Source organism: Pecten maximus, chromosome 5 (genome assembly GCF_902652985.1).
Source record: "Pecten maximus chromosome 5, xPecMax1.1, whole genome shotgun sequence".
In the NCBI taxonomy this organism is placed as follows: Eukaryota; Metazoa; Mollusca; class Bivalvia; order Pectinida; family Pectinidae; genus Pecten; species Pecten maximus.
The window spans coordinates 14290775-14310219 of record NC_047019.1 but is presented as its reverse complement, the minus strand read 5'-3'; the positions used below and the strand labels follow the sequence as shown (position 1 = coordinate 14310219).

Below are 19445 nucleotides of genomic sequence, written 5' to 3'. Positions count from 1 at the left end.
TGTGTTGTATTACTACGCTGATACTGTCGCGTGATGCATGGCACTTAAACAAACATCAACGACACAACTCTCAAAAAGGCTTTATATTGACAATGTCATACAAATGTTAATATCATTAAATGTATGGGTTACAGTAATAGTTAAATACATCATAACATGTATGGGTTACAGGAATGGTTAAATACATCATTACATGTATGGATTACAGGAATGGTTAAATACATCATAACATGTATGGGTTACAGGAATGGTTAAATACATCATAACATGTATGGTTATAGGATTAGTTAAATACATCATAACATGTATGGTTATAGGACTAGTTAAATACATCATTACATGTATGGATTACAGGAATGGTTAAATACATCATAACATGTATGGTTATAGGACTAGTTAAATACATCATTACATGTATGGATTACAGGAATGGTTAGATACATCATAACATGTATGGTTATAGGACTAGTTAAATACATCATAACATGTATGGTTTACAGGAATAGTTAAATACATCATAACATGTATGGTTATAGGAATGGTTAATACATCATTACATGTATGGGTTACAGGAATAATTAAATACATCATTACATGTATGGGTTACAGGAATAATTAAATACATCATTACATGTATGGATTACAGGAATGGTTAAATACATCATTACATGTATGGATTACAGGAATGGTTAGATACATCATTACATGTGTGGGATTTCATGTTAGATAAAATTTGGAAAATACATCATACTACAGGTATAATTGAATTATAAAACAGAAACTTACACTATCAGATGATTCATCAGATGATTCGTCAGTTAAGTATCTGTGCAAAGATTCTGTATCCTGTAAACCAAGATTTAATATTACCCAGTGTGATGACATATGTAATCAATGATTGTGAAGCTCCTCCTCCTCCTCCTCAGCAGCCATCACATAAAGCTTATACCTAATGTACTACAATTTCAGAAACTTATTAGGATATGAACATGCCAAGTAATTTTATATAAATGTCGGTCATATTTGTGGAGTTGAATCAAATAAAAAAAGAATTTCATGATGTACTTGTAATTGTATGTCTTCCCTGTCCCACTTTTTCAGTATAGTAACTTTTAACCTATTCTAAAATTCAATAGATTTCTGTATTTTCTTTTTTTTTTTTTTGAAAAAGAAAAAGGAAAAGAGCAATAAAGCGCTTCTCCTGAGAAATTATGCAGTATGAAAGCATCCTGCTTAACTTACAGGCATTTGTTTAATATCAAATTTGATACATTGCAATAGAAATATGTACTACAACTATATTCCAGGTTTGGTCGGAATAACATTGATGTTGTTTGAGAAACTGAGCTGAACACAAATCTTTGAGGTTTGGTCGGAATAACATTGATGTTGTTTGAGAAACTGAGCTGAACACAAATCTTTGAAGTCAAAATACCCCGAATTCCTAATATCCAGAGTCACTGGACCATGAATTATAGACGATATTCAGTAAATGAACGGCGTGTCCTTAATATGACCTAACCTTATACCAAGTTTGGTTAAAGTAGGACTTCTACTTTCTGAGTAACTGATCCAAACATCAAAAAGTGAAATGATGATGACAACTCCCATTTAGTGTACAAGTCTAAACTTGTGGAAAGGACCATCAGACAAAAGGTAAAGATGTAAGGGCAGGTAGTCAAACATGTATAAAAGGAATTATCTAAAACCATCCACAGAATATGTCGCTGCCATGGTATACAGCAACAGTCTTAAAATCCGACAAGACTCTCTGAAATATCCGAATAAATCAGATGTCTCAGAATGTGTAGCAGTGTAGATAAATACAGACTAAATCAGTGTATGCCTACAACTTAGACACAGCTGTGGCATACAGTAGTCCCATCAAATATTTGTATTAAGTAAAATCCAAATTTGGCAAAATTCAGAAGCATGGCGAGATACATTACTGTAAGTGAATCTATTTTTGTGTTCAAATATTAAAGCATGACTGAGCATGAATACAAGTGCAAAGATGAACTGGTGACGTGCCTACATTTTCTTGTCTATACAATATACAGAAATTACAATTTGCAATGAATTATGTACCGATGCACAAAGTAATCAGCTTACATTTTAAAAGCAAGATTTTTTTCTCAATGACTTACATCCGATGAAAGAACGTCCATCAACTCATCTGGACTAATGTCTGGACCAAGAAACGCACACACATCTCGATGTTCTGTTTCCAAAAGTTCCTCAATATCTGGAGCGGAGGTCATTTTTTCATCCTGAAATACAGCAGCTATCCGGTGTATATACAGTATATACAAGACAACCTGGCATGGTTTATGTAGAAATTGATTATCAAGAACTAGACTAAATTTGCTACATTGTATTTTTGTAACTTCTGATTAACAAAGCATACTGGGTTATATTACTAAAGTAATACACTTCCCCTACTGGCCCCCAATATAAATAGTAAAGTGACTTTGACCTTGACCCAAAAACCCTCAAACTCAATCTTGTCAGAGATATAATGATCATTTATCATGGTGTGAAGTTTGATCAAAATCCCTCAAGGCATGAAGCGACTAGAGCAGTGACAAAATTTGACGTTTTTGTATATAGGTACAAGACGATGGTCACACAACTTATAGTCACCAGTAGGGGACTAATGACTAACAAAAGTGAAAGAAATATCACACACAACAGTTTGTGTGACCTGTTTCTACCACAATATACAAGAAGCCCAATGGGCCTGTATTGCTCACCTACTACTAATGTAACTTTACATTAGTGTTGATCTAGATCATTTAATACTGTATATCAGCTATATTTTGTGGGGTATCATTTTCGCGTTTCCACATCTGGGGCATAAGGATATGATGAAATGGCCTTCACATTTGAATTTCGCTGTGTGGACCAATCCAAATGCATACGTACATTGTATAAAGTGTATGTTATACAGCAATTGTAATGATTAACTGGTGCCTTGGGGTTGAATAACACCCACCTATTGTGGATGAAAAACATATTCCCAGTACTAGATCTGTGATTGGCTAATCAAGTGTGAATTAATATCAGGGTTCCCAGAGCTAGATCTGTGATTGGCTAATAAAATGTGAATTAATATCAGGGTTTCCAGTACTAGATCTGTGATTGGCTAATCAAATGTGAATTAATATCAGGGTTCCCAGTACTAGATCTGTGATTGGCTAATCAAATGTGAATTCATATCGGGGTTCCCAGTACTAGATCTGTGATTGGCTAATCAAATGTGAATTCATATCGGGGTTCCCAGTACTAGATCTGCGTTTGGCTAATCAAATGTGAACTAGAACTGTCGCCAGGATGGCTGACTAATACATCCACAATCTGCACGAGTCAATGGTGAATTCGAACTGTAAATTAGAGGCTAACTAAGATAACCAAGTAATATAGTGACCAGTTGCCATAGCAACCATTATTTTGAGAAAAAGAAAGTGGCATGCACATCTACACATGAACATTAATATTTGTGTGAAGTTTCATTGGAATTGGCCCATCGGTTTAGGAGGAGTTGTCCGGACAAAATGTGTCTACAGACAGACGGCCGGACGGACGGCCTGATTCCAGTATACCCCCTAACTTCGTTGTGGGGGTATAATTAATATCAGGGTTCCCAGTACTAGGTCTGTGATTGGCTTTAAGTATATATTGAAGCACACAAATCACATGATATTAGTTCCCCCACAAACCTTTTCTCGTTTTTCCACTGCAATGAAGCTTGTTAGCTGAGTCACTATACAGAACTCCTTGCTCAGCTTTATAACATAGTCTTTCAAGTCCATCTTCATCCTCTGAAAAATCAATTAGGAATATGGCAGACTGTAACAGTTATAACAGGGGCTGATAAGATTTAACATAAAACTAGAAAATGTCTGTAAGACATGAATGAGGAGTCAGTGTTTGACCCTTTTAACTTGACCAATGTCCACCAGAATGTAACCAGGTGTAATATGGTGTTAGGATGCAATGGGATGGACTGACATGGGTAATACGAAGAGGGTATAAAAAGAATGGGCAGAACAATACACACCTGTCCCTTGTAACACTAAGCTCACAGGAAAAAAATCAACAAAGGGCAATAACTCTTTCAAAATAGATCAGTAAACTAAAATAAACTTTTATTTAGTTTAGTTTATATTGTTTAACGTCCTATTAACAGCCAAGGTCATTTAAGGACATGCCAGGTTTGGAGGTGGAGGAAAGCCGGAGTACCCGGAGAAAATCCACCGACCTTCGGTCAGTACCTGGCAACTGCCCCACATAGGTTTTGAACTCGCAACCCAGAGGTGGAGGGCTAGTGATAAAGTGTCGGGACACCTTAACCACTCGGCCACCGTAGCCCCACAACAACTGTGAAAATAAACAAAGGGCAGTACCTTAAAAAGGCTGAATAAAAAGCTTATCAGAAAAAAAAATCTTGTGAATCTATATAAAGCCTACCAAGTTTTAAGATTGATTGAAGATCTTCAGACAAACAAAAGTTTACCCTGGATGGACAGACAATGCCGGACTAAAAATTCTTTCACCACCTTTCGAACAGATATATAAAAATTGACAAATGAAACTACTACTCGGAAAAACACAACTCCAAATCATGATTACAAAGCCTATAAAGTTTTAAAAGAGATAAAGAGTTGGTTGAAAACAGAGAGGACAGAGGACAAAAAAGTTAAACACGGAAACCCAGACAATACCATAACAAAAACTCCTGTCAAATTTTGACGGACACACAAAGGTGTCAGATATGATGATATGAACACAAACAAGCTCAGATATAACTGATAACTATCATCAGTTACCTACACATTGACCCTGGTACCAATGGAACATACATTCAATATTTTCTGAAATCTATCCACTGGAAATCTCACCTGCTGATTGAGGCCATCAGGTGATAGAAGTCCGTCCTCCCAGTCGCGGATGATTGCTTTAGCTGCCAAACGGTGCAGAATCTGTAACATCAACAAGTTACTTGATAAAAGAAATTCCCTACACGTAAATGGTGGAGTATCCTTATCAGAACAATTATATAATTGCTGAATTTAATGTCATCGAAAATTTATCAGGATTAATTTATACTTCTTTAAAAAAAATCTTTAATTTGAAAGGGCATTCATTAACAATATATTAAAACAAATCTTCTAGGAGTTGGCAAACTCTAACACAAGTGGTAATATTACTAGAGGTAATTATAGATAAGATAGAAAATATAAGATAATGGGAGTTTTACCTTTCCTTTGGTAACGTAGCGGTCAGATTTCGTCACTAAAGCTGTTATCTCTTGGTCACCTATTTCAGCGGTCAGTGTTGCCTGTAGGAAAGTAACAAAAAGTTTTCTTTCATAACTTTTTTCATTGAACAAGTCCAGCTTTACTTGAATATATTGTTTATTGTGCAGTCTGCTAATTCTGACCAGAATCTTTTGGAAAACTCTATGTGTCAAACTGCAATTTTAAAATTTTTATACATTTTTTACATTCTTTCGTAGTGCTTACTGCATTTTTCATCATATAAGCGAAACCACAATCAAGCAGTCGATTGTTTTTTTCGCATGTTATACCAATCAGCTAATTTCTTTCATCTATTGTGATGTTGAGCATATCTGACAAAACTTGATTAATTATTTCTTACTCGATTAATTGGTCAAACATCTCAAACACGTGATACTTAATGGTCTTGATTAATTGGAATTTACATTGCTGTATTATTTTTCCTTTTTTGATATGATGATCCTCCACATCAAAATAGACTTTCTTACCAGACTTCATTATCAAGTCACTTACACTTGAACAGTTCTGAACAAATCCGTAAACTACCATCCTTGATCCACTGAAGAGAGCTGTGATTTGATTGGGTGCTTGTTTTGGAGGCGGAGCACCATCTTCCTGTTGCCAAGAGACGGCCACTGAGGTCAACCCAGGCTGTCCTGCTTTAGCAATCTGTGACTTTACCTGGAAAAAAAAACTTGGAGTTTCTTTATACTGTAAAAGGAGCATTTCAGTGTAGTGATTTAATTGTTAAGTACAGTATCTGTCACTCAGCTGACGGAGCATGCTTTTTTAGCCGGGCAGTAAAGCCAGGAATTATCATGTGGGAGACCTGGGTTTGATTCCTCATCTTTCACAACACAATATGATTTTACGCATTTTGATAACAAACTTTTTTCTTTTTTTTCCATACTTTTCCAAATAATGATGAATTTTACCTTGTCTTCCCACTTTGATTTCACTTTACTGTCAAATCCCTCAAAAGCCCCTGACCCGACGCGAGCCAGTGCTCCAAGCAGGTGACGGTTCATCACATTGCTATAAAGAACAAAACAGAAAACAAGAATAAGAATTGTGGAGTTTTTTAAGGGAAGAGCAATCTTTTAGTACAGGAATTGATAACAGTTATCACATTTCATAGCAACAGAATGAACTATATCCAACAATGCATAGGTTACCTATAGAAACGAGAATGAAAATTGTTTTTCAGGAAGGGACACAATCAATGAGTAATTTTTTTTAATATGCAAGTCTACTAACTTGAACTAATATTTCGAAATAGAGAACGAAAGTTGATACAAGTTACATACCTAACACCAAATGTGAACACTCGTGTATGCTGGGAGTTTTTGTGCACTGTATCCATGGTAACATCTTGATGGTTGATATGCCCGTCAGACACAAGGAAAATGTTCCGTAATGTGTTCTCCGGTTTGAGGAGGTAAAATGAGTGTAAAGGTCGGTACAAATCCGTATTTCCCATATTTGCATCCACAGACTACAAATAAAAACAGACATTTCTTATCAATAACATAATAACACGGTACTCCTATAACATAAGTGGCCGCTGGCTGGCCGATTTATCATTTGACCTTATTGTGTCAACTGCATCTGTCAAAAGTTCTCGCCGTGTTGAACCTCTCTAACATTGTTGGAGTAAATGACACTGAAGAAATGGCAGTGACTGGATTGTTTGCGGGTTGTTATGCTATTCCTTTGTAAGATCCTACCTATTTATACAATGATTGTTTTAATTTATCACAATTCATACATTGTAATCCTCTTATGATAAACATTTCCCTCAAATCTTGCTTTCCATAAAAATATTCCAGATGTATTATTATAACCATAATTTGATCCTTAATGTTCACACAGCCCATTTACTCATTAAGGTGATCCTTGAAAGATTATTACAAAAGCAGATTCTGATCTGAAGAGCTTTGAAAAAAGTTTAATTCTCCCGAATTTGCTAATGTGTTGTTTGTGTACTGACCTGTATCAGAACTTCAGCTGCCGTGGCATTGGATTTGTTCTTTGGTTGGCTCGATGGGAAAAGTTCACGAAAAGCTGATGAAGATAGAAGAAATATATTAATATCATGATCATTAATCTAATAGAGCCAGACTCCAATTAACCTAAGACAACAAAAATTCACCCATTCAGCTAGAACACTGTCTAATATATTTCAATTCAGAGTTGTCATCAGTCATATTAATATGCTAGCTTAGTTTTAAAAAAAAAAAAGAAGATTTTTTTGCTTTGGTCTTTGTTTCAAAGTTCTCAATCAGTCATATGCCAGCATAGTTGATTCCTTTTTTTCTAATTATTTTTTCTTTGTTTTTGTAATTGTTTGTTATAATTGTAATTGTAATTGTATCCTGGTTTCTCAGACTTACTCATGGTCCAGGAGGTGATATATTGAAGTTTTAATTTTGTACTTACTTGTCCCGAAGATGATGACATTGAATGTCCATGTTTTGGGTAGGTAGTGTAGGATGAGGAGGAGCACTTTCTTGGCCTCAGTCAGTCCCTTATCCGTCATGGAGTTGGACAGATCCAGCATGAGGATAACCTCTGCCTGATTGTCCTCACAAGCTTCAAACTCCGGATAGAATGTCAACATGCATGCCTAGGAAAAATATTAACCAAATTAATTCATAACAAAAACAAAATAATCTAAGTGAAACATTAATGTTTAATAAAGTATAATAGAATCTATCATGGGTCTGTTTTGAGGGGGATATCTAAGTGTAAGAGTTTGGCCAGTCAGCACGAGGCTTGCCAAACTCTTACACGAGGGTCGAGATATCCTTGTTCGCAGAACAGACCCATCTGTGATTATTTTTCTTACATCCATGCAAGCAAATGTAAGTTTTTATAAAAGTTTTTTATCTCGCCATCTTCAATCTTCCTTGGAATGTGCCTCAAAATTGATGACGTCATCATTTACAACTTGATTACTCAACGTAAAATGATGCCCATCGCTCCCTGTGTGAGATTGATTGATTTATCTTTTCCCTAGCAACCGTGAGATAACTCTGTGAAGTATGTGAGAAAACAAGCCCTCCCCTCCTCCGAGAAACAAAGAAAGGTAAAAGTTTAACAGATGGATGGGAAATGGACAGGACAATCCATTCTTTCTCTGGGCAGGTATTCAGGTATTACTAGAGACATGTACATAAATAGGATTTTAAATAAGATTACCACAAACCACTCATTATTTTATCCAACCTACCTCAGAAACAAATATCTATTATTTTCTGACTCATACTCATTATTATTCTTTTTTAAAGGAGAAAATTTTCAGATTATCAGGGTAACCACTTTATAATGCGAATATCTCTCACCTGATTAGACGTATTTTCTTCGTTCTGCTCCACCCACATGCGAGGGACATGAGCCTCGGCTAACTCCAGAAGCAGATGGAAACCCTCACCTATTTGTAGATCTGGATCCATCACCACGAGAGCTGTAGATCCTTTGAGCTGAATAAGTAAGCATGTTCTTCAAAATCTAACTTGGCCTTCTGTCAGTCATCTTGATTTTCTATCAATAAAATTCTAACAAAATTCCTCAAAGGACTTTCAGAGAAATAGAGAACTTAACTGTCTGATGCCAATAAAGCAATATATGTCGGCCATCCTTTTGTTCAATCTAAATTGCATAACTTAGGATAAAAGGAAAACTTCACGTGAAATATTTGAGGCACTTCCTGAGAAATTGAATTTAGTCTTAATAGAATTAAAATCTCAAAATCTTAGGTGTAATGAATATCACATCATATTAAATCTACTGGTTTAGTGTGAGTGTTAATTAGAAATAGATTGTTAAAACAAGTTCTTTATACAATATATATCAGCTGCAGCAATGTATGATAGAAAATGTCAAACCTTTCTGCTGTCTACTCTCTTTGCTTTACCGCCATCGAAATCCTACAAAAATATTCAAATCATGTATTGTATACACACTGGTTACAATAACAATTTATGTGAAGAAAATGAACTGAATTGAGAACGTTACAAAAGCATAATTCATTGTGTGAATTTAGGTATCTCAGGAATTGATTGAATCTTTGCAAATATATTTTGGGAGACTTCAATAAGAATAATTTTATGACTGTAAGATTTTATTTCAATACCAAGAAACACCGGGTTATTTCTTTTTGAATATAAACTTTATTTATTTGACAACAATTGTGAATTTTGTTTGTTTTCTTCAAAGTCCTATTAACACCCAGGGTCATTTAAGGACGTGCCAGGCTTTGGAGGTGGAGGAAAGCCAGAGTACCCGGAGAAAAACCACTGACCTACAATCAGTACCAGGCAACTGCACACCTACATGAATATTCCATATTGTAATGGCTCAAAAGCTAGAAATCAATCTTTTTGGTTATCTGTTTTCATTTCTTTTGAAAAAAAAGGTCATAATTTATAGTGATTTAAGTGTTGGAATATCACAGTAACCAAACATGTCGGAATCGATTTCCAAGGAATGAAGAACTGAACATAAACATATAAGTAGGTTTATATACATACCGCAATCATAATTTTGTGAGTTGGGCTGTGGATATTTTTGAGGTCAAAGGGCATGTCCACAGCTACCATGACAGTGCATTCGATATCCTGTGTAGAAAATAAGGATACATGTATAGAGAGACCTGACCTAACTGAACGTGTACAGGACTGAGTAAACGTGTCAGATATAACAGAGAGACAATATAGTATCAGCCATGACAGTTGAGCATTTTGCCACTGTTGACAATGGTTGGATGTTACAGAAAGTCATTCAAGGCAGTGGTTGGTATAGACAGGTTTCACTGTATAGTCAATTGTAACAGTTGTAGTAACATACATATTACCTGTTAATTTTCCTCATAAAATCATGATAAAATTCTTTATAACATCAGTCCAGTCTCCCTTACACAATCATGTATTGTCATAGAGATGATACAATTTGTTCACAGTTAAGGGTTGACAAACTGTCCAGTTTTCACAATGGAATTTTTATCTGTGATTTTTCCTTTCAAGAGTATTTTTTTATGGTTTGGTTGTATAATTACCTCAGTGTTCTGAGAGTTCTGTTTCCATGGTGCTAAGGTGCCTGGGAGACGGAAGCTGACAAGGTCACCTTCAACCTGCAGCTCTGTGACATAGGTGATCTTGATGACAACAGTAGCTTTGGCAGGAACATTCCCCACACTTACAGTAAAAACATCCTGTCAATAGGACATCAGAGGTGAAAGTTACAAAATAACACAGATATATTGTTATAGATGTCAATAGGACATCAGAGGTGAAGGTTACAAAGTAACACAGATATATTGTTATAGATATAAATAGGACATCAGAGGTGAAGGTTACAAACTTTTTTTTAAAAAATTTTAAAAATCCATTTTTAAAAGGGAAAGGTTTTTCCCTTATTTATGGGTTTTTTTCCCCCCCCAAAATTCCCCTTTTTTTCCAAAAAAAAAACCCCCAAAAAAACCCTTTCCAAATTTTTAAAATATCCCGGGGAAAAAAACCCCCAATTACATTTTTGAAAAAAATTGTTCCCCCCCCTTTTTGAAATTTCCCCGGTAATTTTCAAATTAACACTTTTTTAAATTCTTTTTAAACGCTCGAAATTAAAAAAAACACAATTTTGTAAAAATTTAAATCACAAAAAAAAGAACTGAATAAACTTAAAAGCAAAAACATGTTGAATTTAAAATTCAAAAAAATTTAAATATATTAACTTAAAAAGAATATTTTTGAAAAGAAATTATTTCAATAAAAATACAAAAATTTTTTCCTTTTGAAGTATAAAACTTTTATGACAAAAGGGAAAAATTTTTTTTTCCCTTAATCCTATTAACCCCCCGGACCTTTAAAATGGGAGGTTATGGAGAAACGAGTACCGGAGGAACCAGACCAACAACAATGGGAAGAGCCAATTCCCCATCACGGGATTTCCCATTGATGCGGAAACAGAAACAATTTTTAAGTATCTTTTATAAAAATCTCATTTTGTAAAAGTGTGGTACACGAATAAAATGTGGATTCCAAAAACTGACTTGAGCAGTTGAAAACAATACCCAATCTCATTTTGTAGCTTGCTGAGCTACACGCATGTACATGACTTCCAAAAATGTTAAGTAAAAATATGAATAATTTAAATGACCTAACTGCACCTGTACTGGATGATACACTCAGAAAAGCGTGGGAAGAAAACAATATAATCTAGCATATAGTGTAAGATTTCTCAGTAAATTTTTGGGGAGAAAGAAAATTGAATCATTACATTTTGAATGAGAGTTCAGTCATCAATTGAATGAGCATAAAAGTCCCAAATTTATTAACATCGTAACTGCTCCAAGAACCAAACAAAACAAAACACCATAGTTAAGAGTGTCATATATCTAGATAGAAAACATCATCATGTAACATGTATAAAGCTTTAACTATCTCTCGCTTCCAATGCCCATGCCACTGAAAAGGTTAATTAAAACCGGTAGTTAAAAATCTGGTTGGTGGCAGGGGATGGTGGTGGTTGCTGATTAAAACGCTGCGTTAGCCATTCCCCACTAAAACAAAAGATGCTTGCCAAATTCTGTTGACCAATCAAATCACTTATTGACCTAGGCCTGCCCGGCCCCGATACTGTATATATCATAACCGTAAACAAACTGGCCCTACTTGGGCCTATCTATATTGTATCACTCTGAATAAGTCAATATGCCTCACAAGTACTTCTTGATAATTATAAAGATCAAGGTTTATTAATATATGAATTAATAAACATAGACTTATGATTTGTCAGTTTAAACTTAGCTTATATACATAAGCTTCATTTTAAACTGCACAAATCACAAAAAGACAGATATAAACATATATACATTTATTGTATGCATAAAACATGACTGAACTTGACAATTTCCATTTAACAAACAGAACATATTATTAAACTTATTACATATATATTGTTTGGCAAAAAGGGCAACTCAGTTACTATATATATATTATAACAACTAAATATCTTTCTCCTGGATTGAACGATAAATACATGTATAAAAAATGGTAACTGACACCCAGGAGAAAGATAGTTTAGAGTCCAGTATGAGTCCTCATCTAAGAGTCTAGCAGACCGTCAACAATATGAGAGGATGAACAGTACTTGGCTAGATTATACTGATGAGTATATGAATGCAGAAGAGGACCACATCTGAACTTAACTAGGATTGAGCCGAATTCCCCATCACAGGGTAGCTTGCTGAGCTACCAGGTCTGGATGCGGAATCAGTCATACAGCAGTAAGATAATATAATTCATCCCGTTTATACTATTCCTCATCTCGGTGAAGCTTGCTGAGCTACAGGTCCGAATAAGGAATGGTGAGTTCCAAAAAACTGACTTTGAGCAGGTTGAAAACAATATACCTAAATCTCATTCGTTGTAGCTTGCTGAGCTACACGCATGTACATACTTCCGAATAAGATTTAAGTAATAATTAATATGTAACTTAATTTGTAAATGAATTCCTTATTCTCCACCTATGTACCTCGGATGATACATCAGCAAAAAGCAGTAGGAATAGTATGATAACAATATAATACTTGCAATATAATGTAAAGATTTCTCAAGTATAATTTTTTGGGGATGAAAAGAAAAATTGAATCTATTAAAATTTTGAATGAGAGTCCAAGACTCAGTTAAATGATACTGAATTGAACTGAGTGCCCCAAAAATATTAGTAAATGTTATAGGTAAATTAGGGGTATAAGCTATATATTGTTAAGCTATACCCTAATTAACATTACCTTTAGCCAATACCATAGATTTCTGAGCTTGCCTAATGGCATCCTGTGGCGTTCTGATGTATCTGCAGTAGGCATCAGATGACCATCTTCCTAAAACTTTGATCATATGATCTTCTATGCTGACAGCAGCCACAGAAGTAGCTGCGCCAATCCTGAATGAATGCCCATTATAATTTGTTGGGTCAATACCTACACATTTTAGAGTGTGCTTAAACATATTAATAAAGGTATAACGTGATAAAGCATTGCCATCTCGAGTCACAAGCAAAGGATCTGCTGGAGACGGACCATGACAAATGATGAGTCTTGCTGCGACATACTTGCTACACACCTTATGTGGGCAAATATCATGATCAATTTTGAACAATTTAATGGCTATACCTTTCCTGAAGGGGTCAGTTTTTGACGACTTCAGTGTCAACACCACACAATCTTGTAAAATGGTTAAGTCTTTCATGCACAAATGAATAGTAGAGTCAAAATTGTTATTTACAGTGAACTCCCCACATCTAAGGAAACCAAAAAATGCAACTGTACACACCGTTTCCAATAACAAATCGTTGAAATTCCCATTGTTCTTCCTCAAGAAGTCACAAACTTGTTTCAAAATCGTAAATGTAACAGGGTAACGTGGTTTGACAGGCTTAGCTTGTGATCTTTTGATACCATTCATGATGGAAAAAAGACGAGGCAAGTCTGTTCCGACTGGATAACTAATGTTCTGTTGAAGACACATGAAACGAATGCCACAAATATATAGTTTAACTGTACTGTAAGATAAGTTATTAGTGAAGCAATTCGCGGCAAAATAAATCAACAAGTCTTCTGTCACACGAATGTCTTTAACTGCACTTGCACACACTATAACACCTGTCATTAGAAGGAATCTAATAAACAAGTTGAAACCTGTCTGATACGTCGATCTGGTGCTGGGAGCTATCGCGGAATCCCACAACTCCTTAATTACAGGCTGGAGCTCCACAAGATGTGTGCTGGAGCTGGAACTGTGCGTGGGTACTTGCAGGCTGTTGGAACCAGGTGTCGAAATTTCTGCAACTGTAATCGAGACAGAGAATCAGCAATCACATTGTGTCTACCTGGGACATGTTTAGATAATATGCAGAAATTATGAGTGGCAGCACACAAAGTTAGTCTTCTCATAAGTGGCATAATGTGAGCTGATTTGGAGCGGCCTTTCTGAAGAATAGCCACTGTAGCAGAGTTATCACACATAAATACGATACGCTGGCCAACCCATTTGTGACCCCACAATAATGCTGCTACCACAATCGGATAAAGTTCCTTAAACGCGATAGATAATTCATCTACTTGCGACACCGATTCACGTAGACTTGTAGGCCATGGTTCAGCGAACCACTCTTGTTGAAATATACCGCCAAATCCACGAGTACCTGATGCATCTGTGAACAGACGCAAGTCATCAGAAGTTATAACTCGCGTATTATAGAACATAGACACACCATTCCAATGTAGTAAGAATTGCCTCCACATTCTAATATCCTCTCTACAATCATTGTTTATCCTGATATAATGATGAAGGTGTTTAACTGTGGTAGAACATCGAATCAGGTGGGAAACGAATGCTCTACCGGGTATCACGACTCTACTTGCAAAGTTGAGGTGACCAAGCAATTGTAGCATCTCCCTCTTGGTACACGATGACTTACTTAGGAAGTCAGTCAAGAATTCTGTAATTCTTACCAATTTGTCCACTGGTAACCGTGCCTCCATATTGATAGAATCCAAAATAATACCCAAATACTCTATGACAGTTTCTGGTCCACAAGTTTTGTGTTTGGCCATGGGAATATTTAATCTGTTGAAAATCAGGTAAAGTAGAGCCATGTTGCGTTCCCCACATACGCCTGGGCCATCGAAAGTGATGAAATCGTCTAACAAATGCATGATGTGGGAAATTCCGTAATTGTGCTGTGCTATCCAACACACGGCTTCTGATAGGGTGTCAAAAATCTTAGGGCTTGATCTGCACCCGAATGCTAGCTTGTTATAAAAATAATAGCTTCCCTTCCACTGAACACAAAATAAATGCCACTGACTAGGATGAATAGGTATCAGTTTGAACGCGTCTGATATATCAGTTTTACACATTGTAGTATTTCTTCCTAATGATTGAATTATATTAACCGCATCGTCTATCTTAACATAGCTTAATGAACATTGTTCTTTGTCGATAAGTTCATTGATGGATGGATGATCAGTATCTTCATGAGGGGAAGATAGATCCACGATCAATCGAGGTTTCTTTGAGTATTTCCCAATAGCAACTCCAATGGGGCTGACTCTGTAATGCTCAAATGGAAGTCGTTGGAATGGTCCACATAAAAACCCTTTCTCTAACTCGGAGGAAATAAGAGTATCTACTATGGCAGCATTATTGTTGGCAGATTGTAAGTTCTTACATTCCTTAGTGGGAAGAGAGGTAGTTGACACCTTTGTATCAAAACCTTGCTTAAGTCCTTCTATTAAATAGTCCACGAAATGCCTGTCGGGATGGTTCTGTAATTCTTCGGCTAACCTCTCAATGTTTAAAGGTGTAGAGGGCCTGTCAGGCATAACCGTTTGTCATTGTTGTTTGTTTTTCTTACACGCATTAGCTCCATGGTTGTTGGCTTGACAATTGGAACACACGTGTGCAAAGAAACAATTGTCTCCCCGTGTGCATTTACCGTTGTTGAAATTGTTACAAACTTCTTGGCCATTGACTTTGATTTTAGGACGGCCATGCTTATCCACATCCTTTCGCCCTTGTTGCTGTTTGTTGTTATTCCACGATTTGTTACGCTGTTGTGGACAGAAGGGTGTTGAATGAGTAGTCAACCCACACAAATTGCAAGTATTGGCTTTGGTATTACCAATAACCATATTCAGTAGGCCATTGTCTTTCACTGCCCAATCTACTTTAATGTTGTTATCCCTCAATGCTGCTGCTGCCCTTGCAGAAAATTGGCAATGGTAATCGTAGAAACGAGGGCCATAAATATTCGAAATTTCTATAATGTTAGCCTCGTATGTGTCTAATTCTGGTCTGCGGTCCGGGAATTTTGTACACAGTACTCTTTTGTATTTTCCAAACGCAGTAATGAACTCTGCTATGCTCAAAGCTTTATTCAGGCGTGGATCCCGATCTTCATTCTGATTTATGTTTATAGTAATACCATGTAACCCCCCGAAATCGTCACCGGCATTCCGACACGTCTCAAAACAGGGAATTAACAGGCTAGCTAGATTGATATCTCTACCTTCCCATATCTTCCTTTGTGTGTTCTCCGATACGACATCGACATGTGGAATACATTCGGCGGGTACGCCATATTTTGAACGAGGTAGACTGTACCCACCTGGATTCATTGACGTGGCAGAGATCCTGTTGCTATCGCATTCATTGTTCCTCATCGCCGCCATAGCTGTAGATAATGTAAATCCTGAGGAAGCATGTCCACTGGTGATTTCACGGTTTGTATTCCTGCCATTCATCATCGAAATCACAGTTTGTTGCAGCTCGATGACCGTTTTTTGTAAATTTTGCACATCTGTCATGGGCGCCGCCATATTGGAAATATCCCTACGCGTTGTGCTGCTGCTATCGCCACCAGGCGGGGATGTTGCACGGGCCGACTGATCACTACCTGACTGGGATGACTGTGCGATTTGGTCCGCTTCTGCACGTAGTTCCTCGGTCACATTAGAATTATGTTGTGAAGCACTACTTGACGGTAAATCGTCAGTCTCATTATTACCAAGATCTTCCTCGGAAGCATTATTCACACGAGGTAATATTTCATAGTTCGTTGATTGGGTTCCTCTATTCACATTGTCCAAGTAGAGATTGCGTAATGCCGTTTTGGTCATACCCATGAATGAGCCGTGAATTCCTAAATTTTCCAGTTCACTTTTTAGTCTTTGGATAGTCCAATTTTTTGGGTTGTTAGAGTCCCAAGGCGTATTATTAGATCGGTTCCTGCGTTTGCTGGATGAAGTATTGTCCTGCCTTGTCGATGCCATCGTCTCGGGTCTCGGGGGGGAAAGGGTCCGAACAAAAGTGGTTTCAGCAACTGCTATTAAAACAATCCACAGTCTGCAAACTTCTCAAATAGAGAGAATCTCAAATGCTGAAGTCTTGTACCGTAAGAAATATCCATGATTTAAATTCGTAGATGTTGTAGATGAGTGGTTATAAATTGCTGATTAAAACGCTGCGTTAGCCATTCCCCACTAAAACAAAAGATGCTTGCCAAATTCTGTTGACCAATCAAATCACTTATTGACCTAGGCCTGCCCGGCCCCGATACTGTATATATCATAACCGTCAACAAACTGGCCCTACTTGGGCCTATCTATATTGTATCACTCTGAATAAGTCAATATGCCTCACAAGTACTTCTTGATAATTATAAAGATCAAGGTTTATTAATATATGAATTAATAAACATAGACTTATGATTTGTCAGTTTAAACTTAGCTTATATACATAAGCTTCATTATAGGACATCAGAGGTGAAGGTTACAAAATAACACAGATATATTGTTATAGATATCAATATATATAGGACATCAGAGGTGAAGGTTACAAAATAACACAGATATATTGTTATAGATATCAATAGGACATCAGAGGTGTAGGTTACAAAATAACACAGATATATTGTTATAGATATCAATATATACAGGACATCAGAGGTGAAGGTTACAAAATAACACAGATATATTGTTATAGATATCAATATATATAGGACATCAGAGGTGAAGGTTACAAAATAACACAGATATATTGTTATAGATATAAATATATATAGGACATCAGAGGTGAAGGTTACAAAATAACACAGATATATTGTTATAGAATAACACAGATATATTGTTATAGATATAAATAGGATATCAGAGGTGAAGGTTACAAAATAACACAGATATATTGTTATAGATATCAATAGGACATCAGAGGTGAAGGTTACAAAATAACACAGACATTTTGTTATAGATATCAATATATAATAATATTGGACATCAGAGGTGAAGGTTACAAAATAACACAGATATATTGTTATAGATATCAATATACAGTCAAACTTCGATGTTTCGAAGTTCAAGGGACTAACAGAAAAACTTCGATACAGCGGGACTTCGAATTATTCATGGTTGACAATAGATCGATGTTTTCTTGATAATTAAACAGAATATGTATCGGTTACAAAACACTTATATCGCGTTTAACAGATAAAACAAAAGAAGTACAATGCACACTTACGTAAGTCGTTAGGCTTTTCTGCTAAAGACACGTGCGTTTACGTTATGTGCATATAAAATACGGAATGCCGATCGGTTGGAGAATGCATGATTGAATGACAAATAATCGATTTACTTGGATATTTATGTATAAGTTTGAAACGTCACACTTTGAATATGAGTGAAGCCATCGCTAATTGTTCGTGTTTAAAAATGGTCCGGTTGTTTTATAGTTCCGTAAAATTTACTCACCGAACGCTGATTTCAATGGCGGCGGAGATGATCAGAGACGACTACCGAAATGTTTTACCGGAGCGATTAAATGTCATGGCTTCTAAATACACTTTTTATCTATCAATTTGATCTGATTATTAATAAACCCCATGACCGGGAGTGACAACACACGCTATCGTTATCCCTATTGTCAGTCAGGGCATTTGGGGGAGAGGTGTGAAATCTTGCCGCAGGGGTCACGACAAACACCTGTCCAGTGGTCAGTACAGGTAAATTTTTTGTTCGAATCATGAGATGTCAATTACCTATAATATCATAGCTAACGGGTCATGAAAAAAGTTCGATACATCGAAAACTTCGATTTATAAAAATTCGAATCATACATAGTTTCGTTAGTAGTGTTATATAGTGAGAAAATTCGGGACCAAGCAAAAAGTTCGATACAGCGAGAAATTCGAATCAACGAAGTTCGAATCATCGAGGTTTGACTGTATATAGGACATCAGAGGTGAAGGTTACAAAATAACACAGATATATTGTTATAGATATCAATAGGTCATCAGAGGTGAAGGTTACAAAATAACACAGATATATTGTTATAGATATCAATATATATAGGACATCAGAGGTGAAGGTTACAAAATAACACAGATATATTGTTATAGATATAAATAGGACATCAGAGGTGAAGGTTACAAAATAACACAGATATATTGTTATAGATATCAATATCAATAGGACATCAGAGGTGTAGGTTACAAAATAACACAGATATATTGTTATAGATATCAATATATATAGGACATCAGAGGTGAAGGTTACAAAATAACACAGATATATTGTTATAAATATCA

General features: G+C 36.1%; 1 protein-coding gene across 4 annotated transcripts in view; it reads right to left on the bottom strand.

The window, feature by feature from the left end:
* Nucleotides 1–19445, bottom strand: part of LOC117327249 (protein mono-ADP-ribosyltransferase PARP4-like) — an 80559-nt gene that overhangs the window by 48157 nt on the left and 12957 nt on the right. For all 4 annotated transcript variants that reach the window (XM_033884153.1, XM_033884150.1, XM_033884152.1 and 1 more), the window contains 14 exons: nt 10357–10512; nt 9833–9919; nt 9188–9229; nt 8645–8782; nt 7740–7926; nt 7291–7364; nt 6608–6795; nt 6236–6335; nt 5814–5981; nt 5261–5341; nt 4902–4982; nt 3720–3821; nt 2148–2270; nt 787–846 (listed from right to left, as the gene is read on the bottom strand). In XM_033884153.1, coding sequence (XP_033740044.1) covers nt 787–846; nt 2148–2270; nt 3720–3821; nt 4902–4982; nt 5261–5341; nt 5814–5981; nt 6236–6335; nt 6608–6795; nt 7291–7364; nt 7740–7926; nt 8645–8782; nt 9188–9229; nt 9833–9919; nt 10357–10512 — 1587 coding nt within the window. The remainder of the gene's footprint in view (nt 1–786; nt 847–2147; nt 2271–3719; nt 3822–4901; nt 4983–5260; nt 5342–5813; nt 5982–6235; nt 6336–6607; nt 6796–7290; nt 7365–7739; nt 7927–8644; nt 8783–9187; nt 9230–9832; nt 9920–10356; nt 10513–19445) is intronic.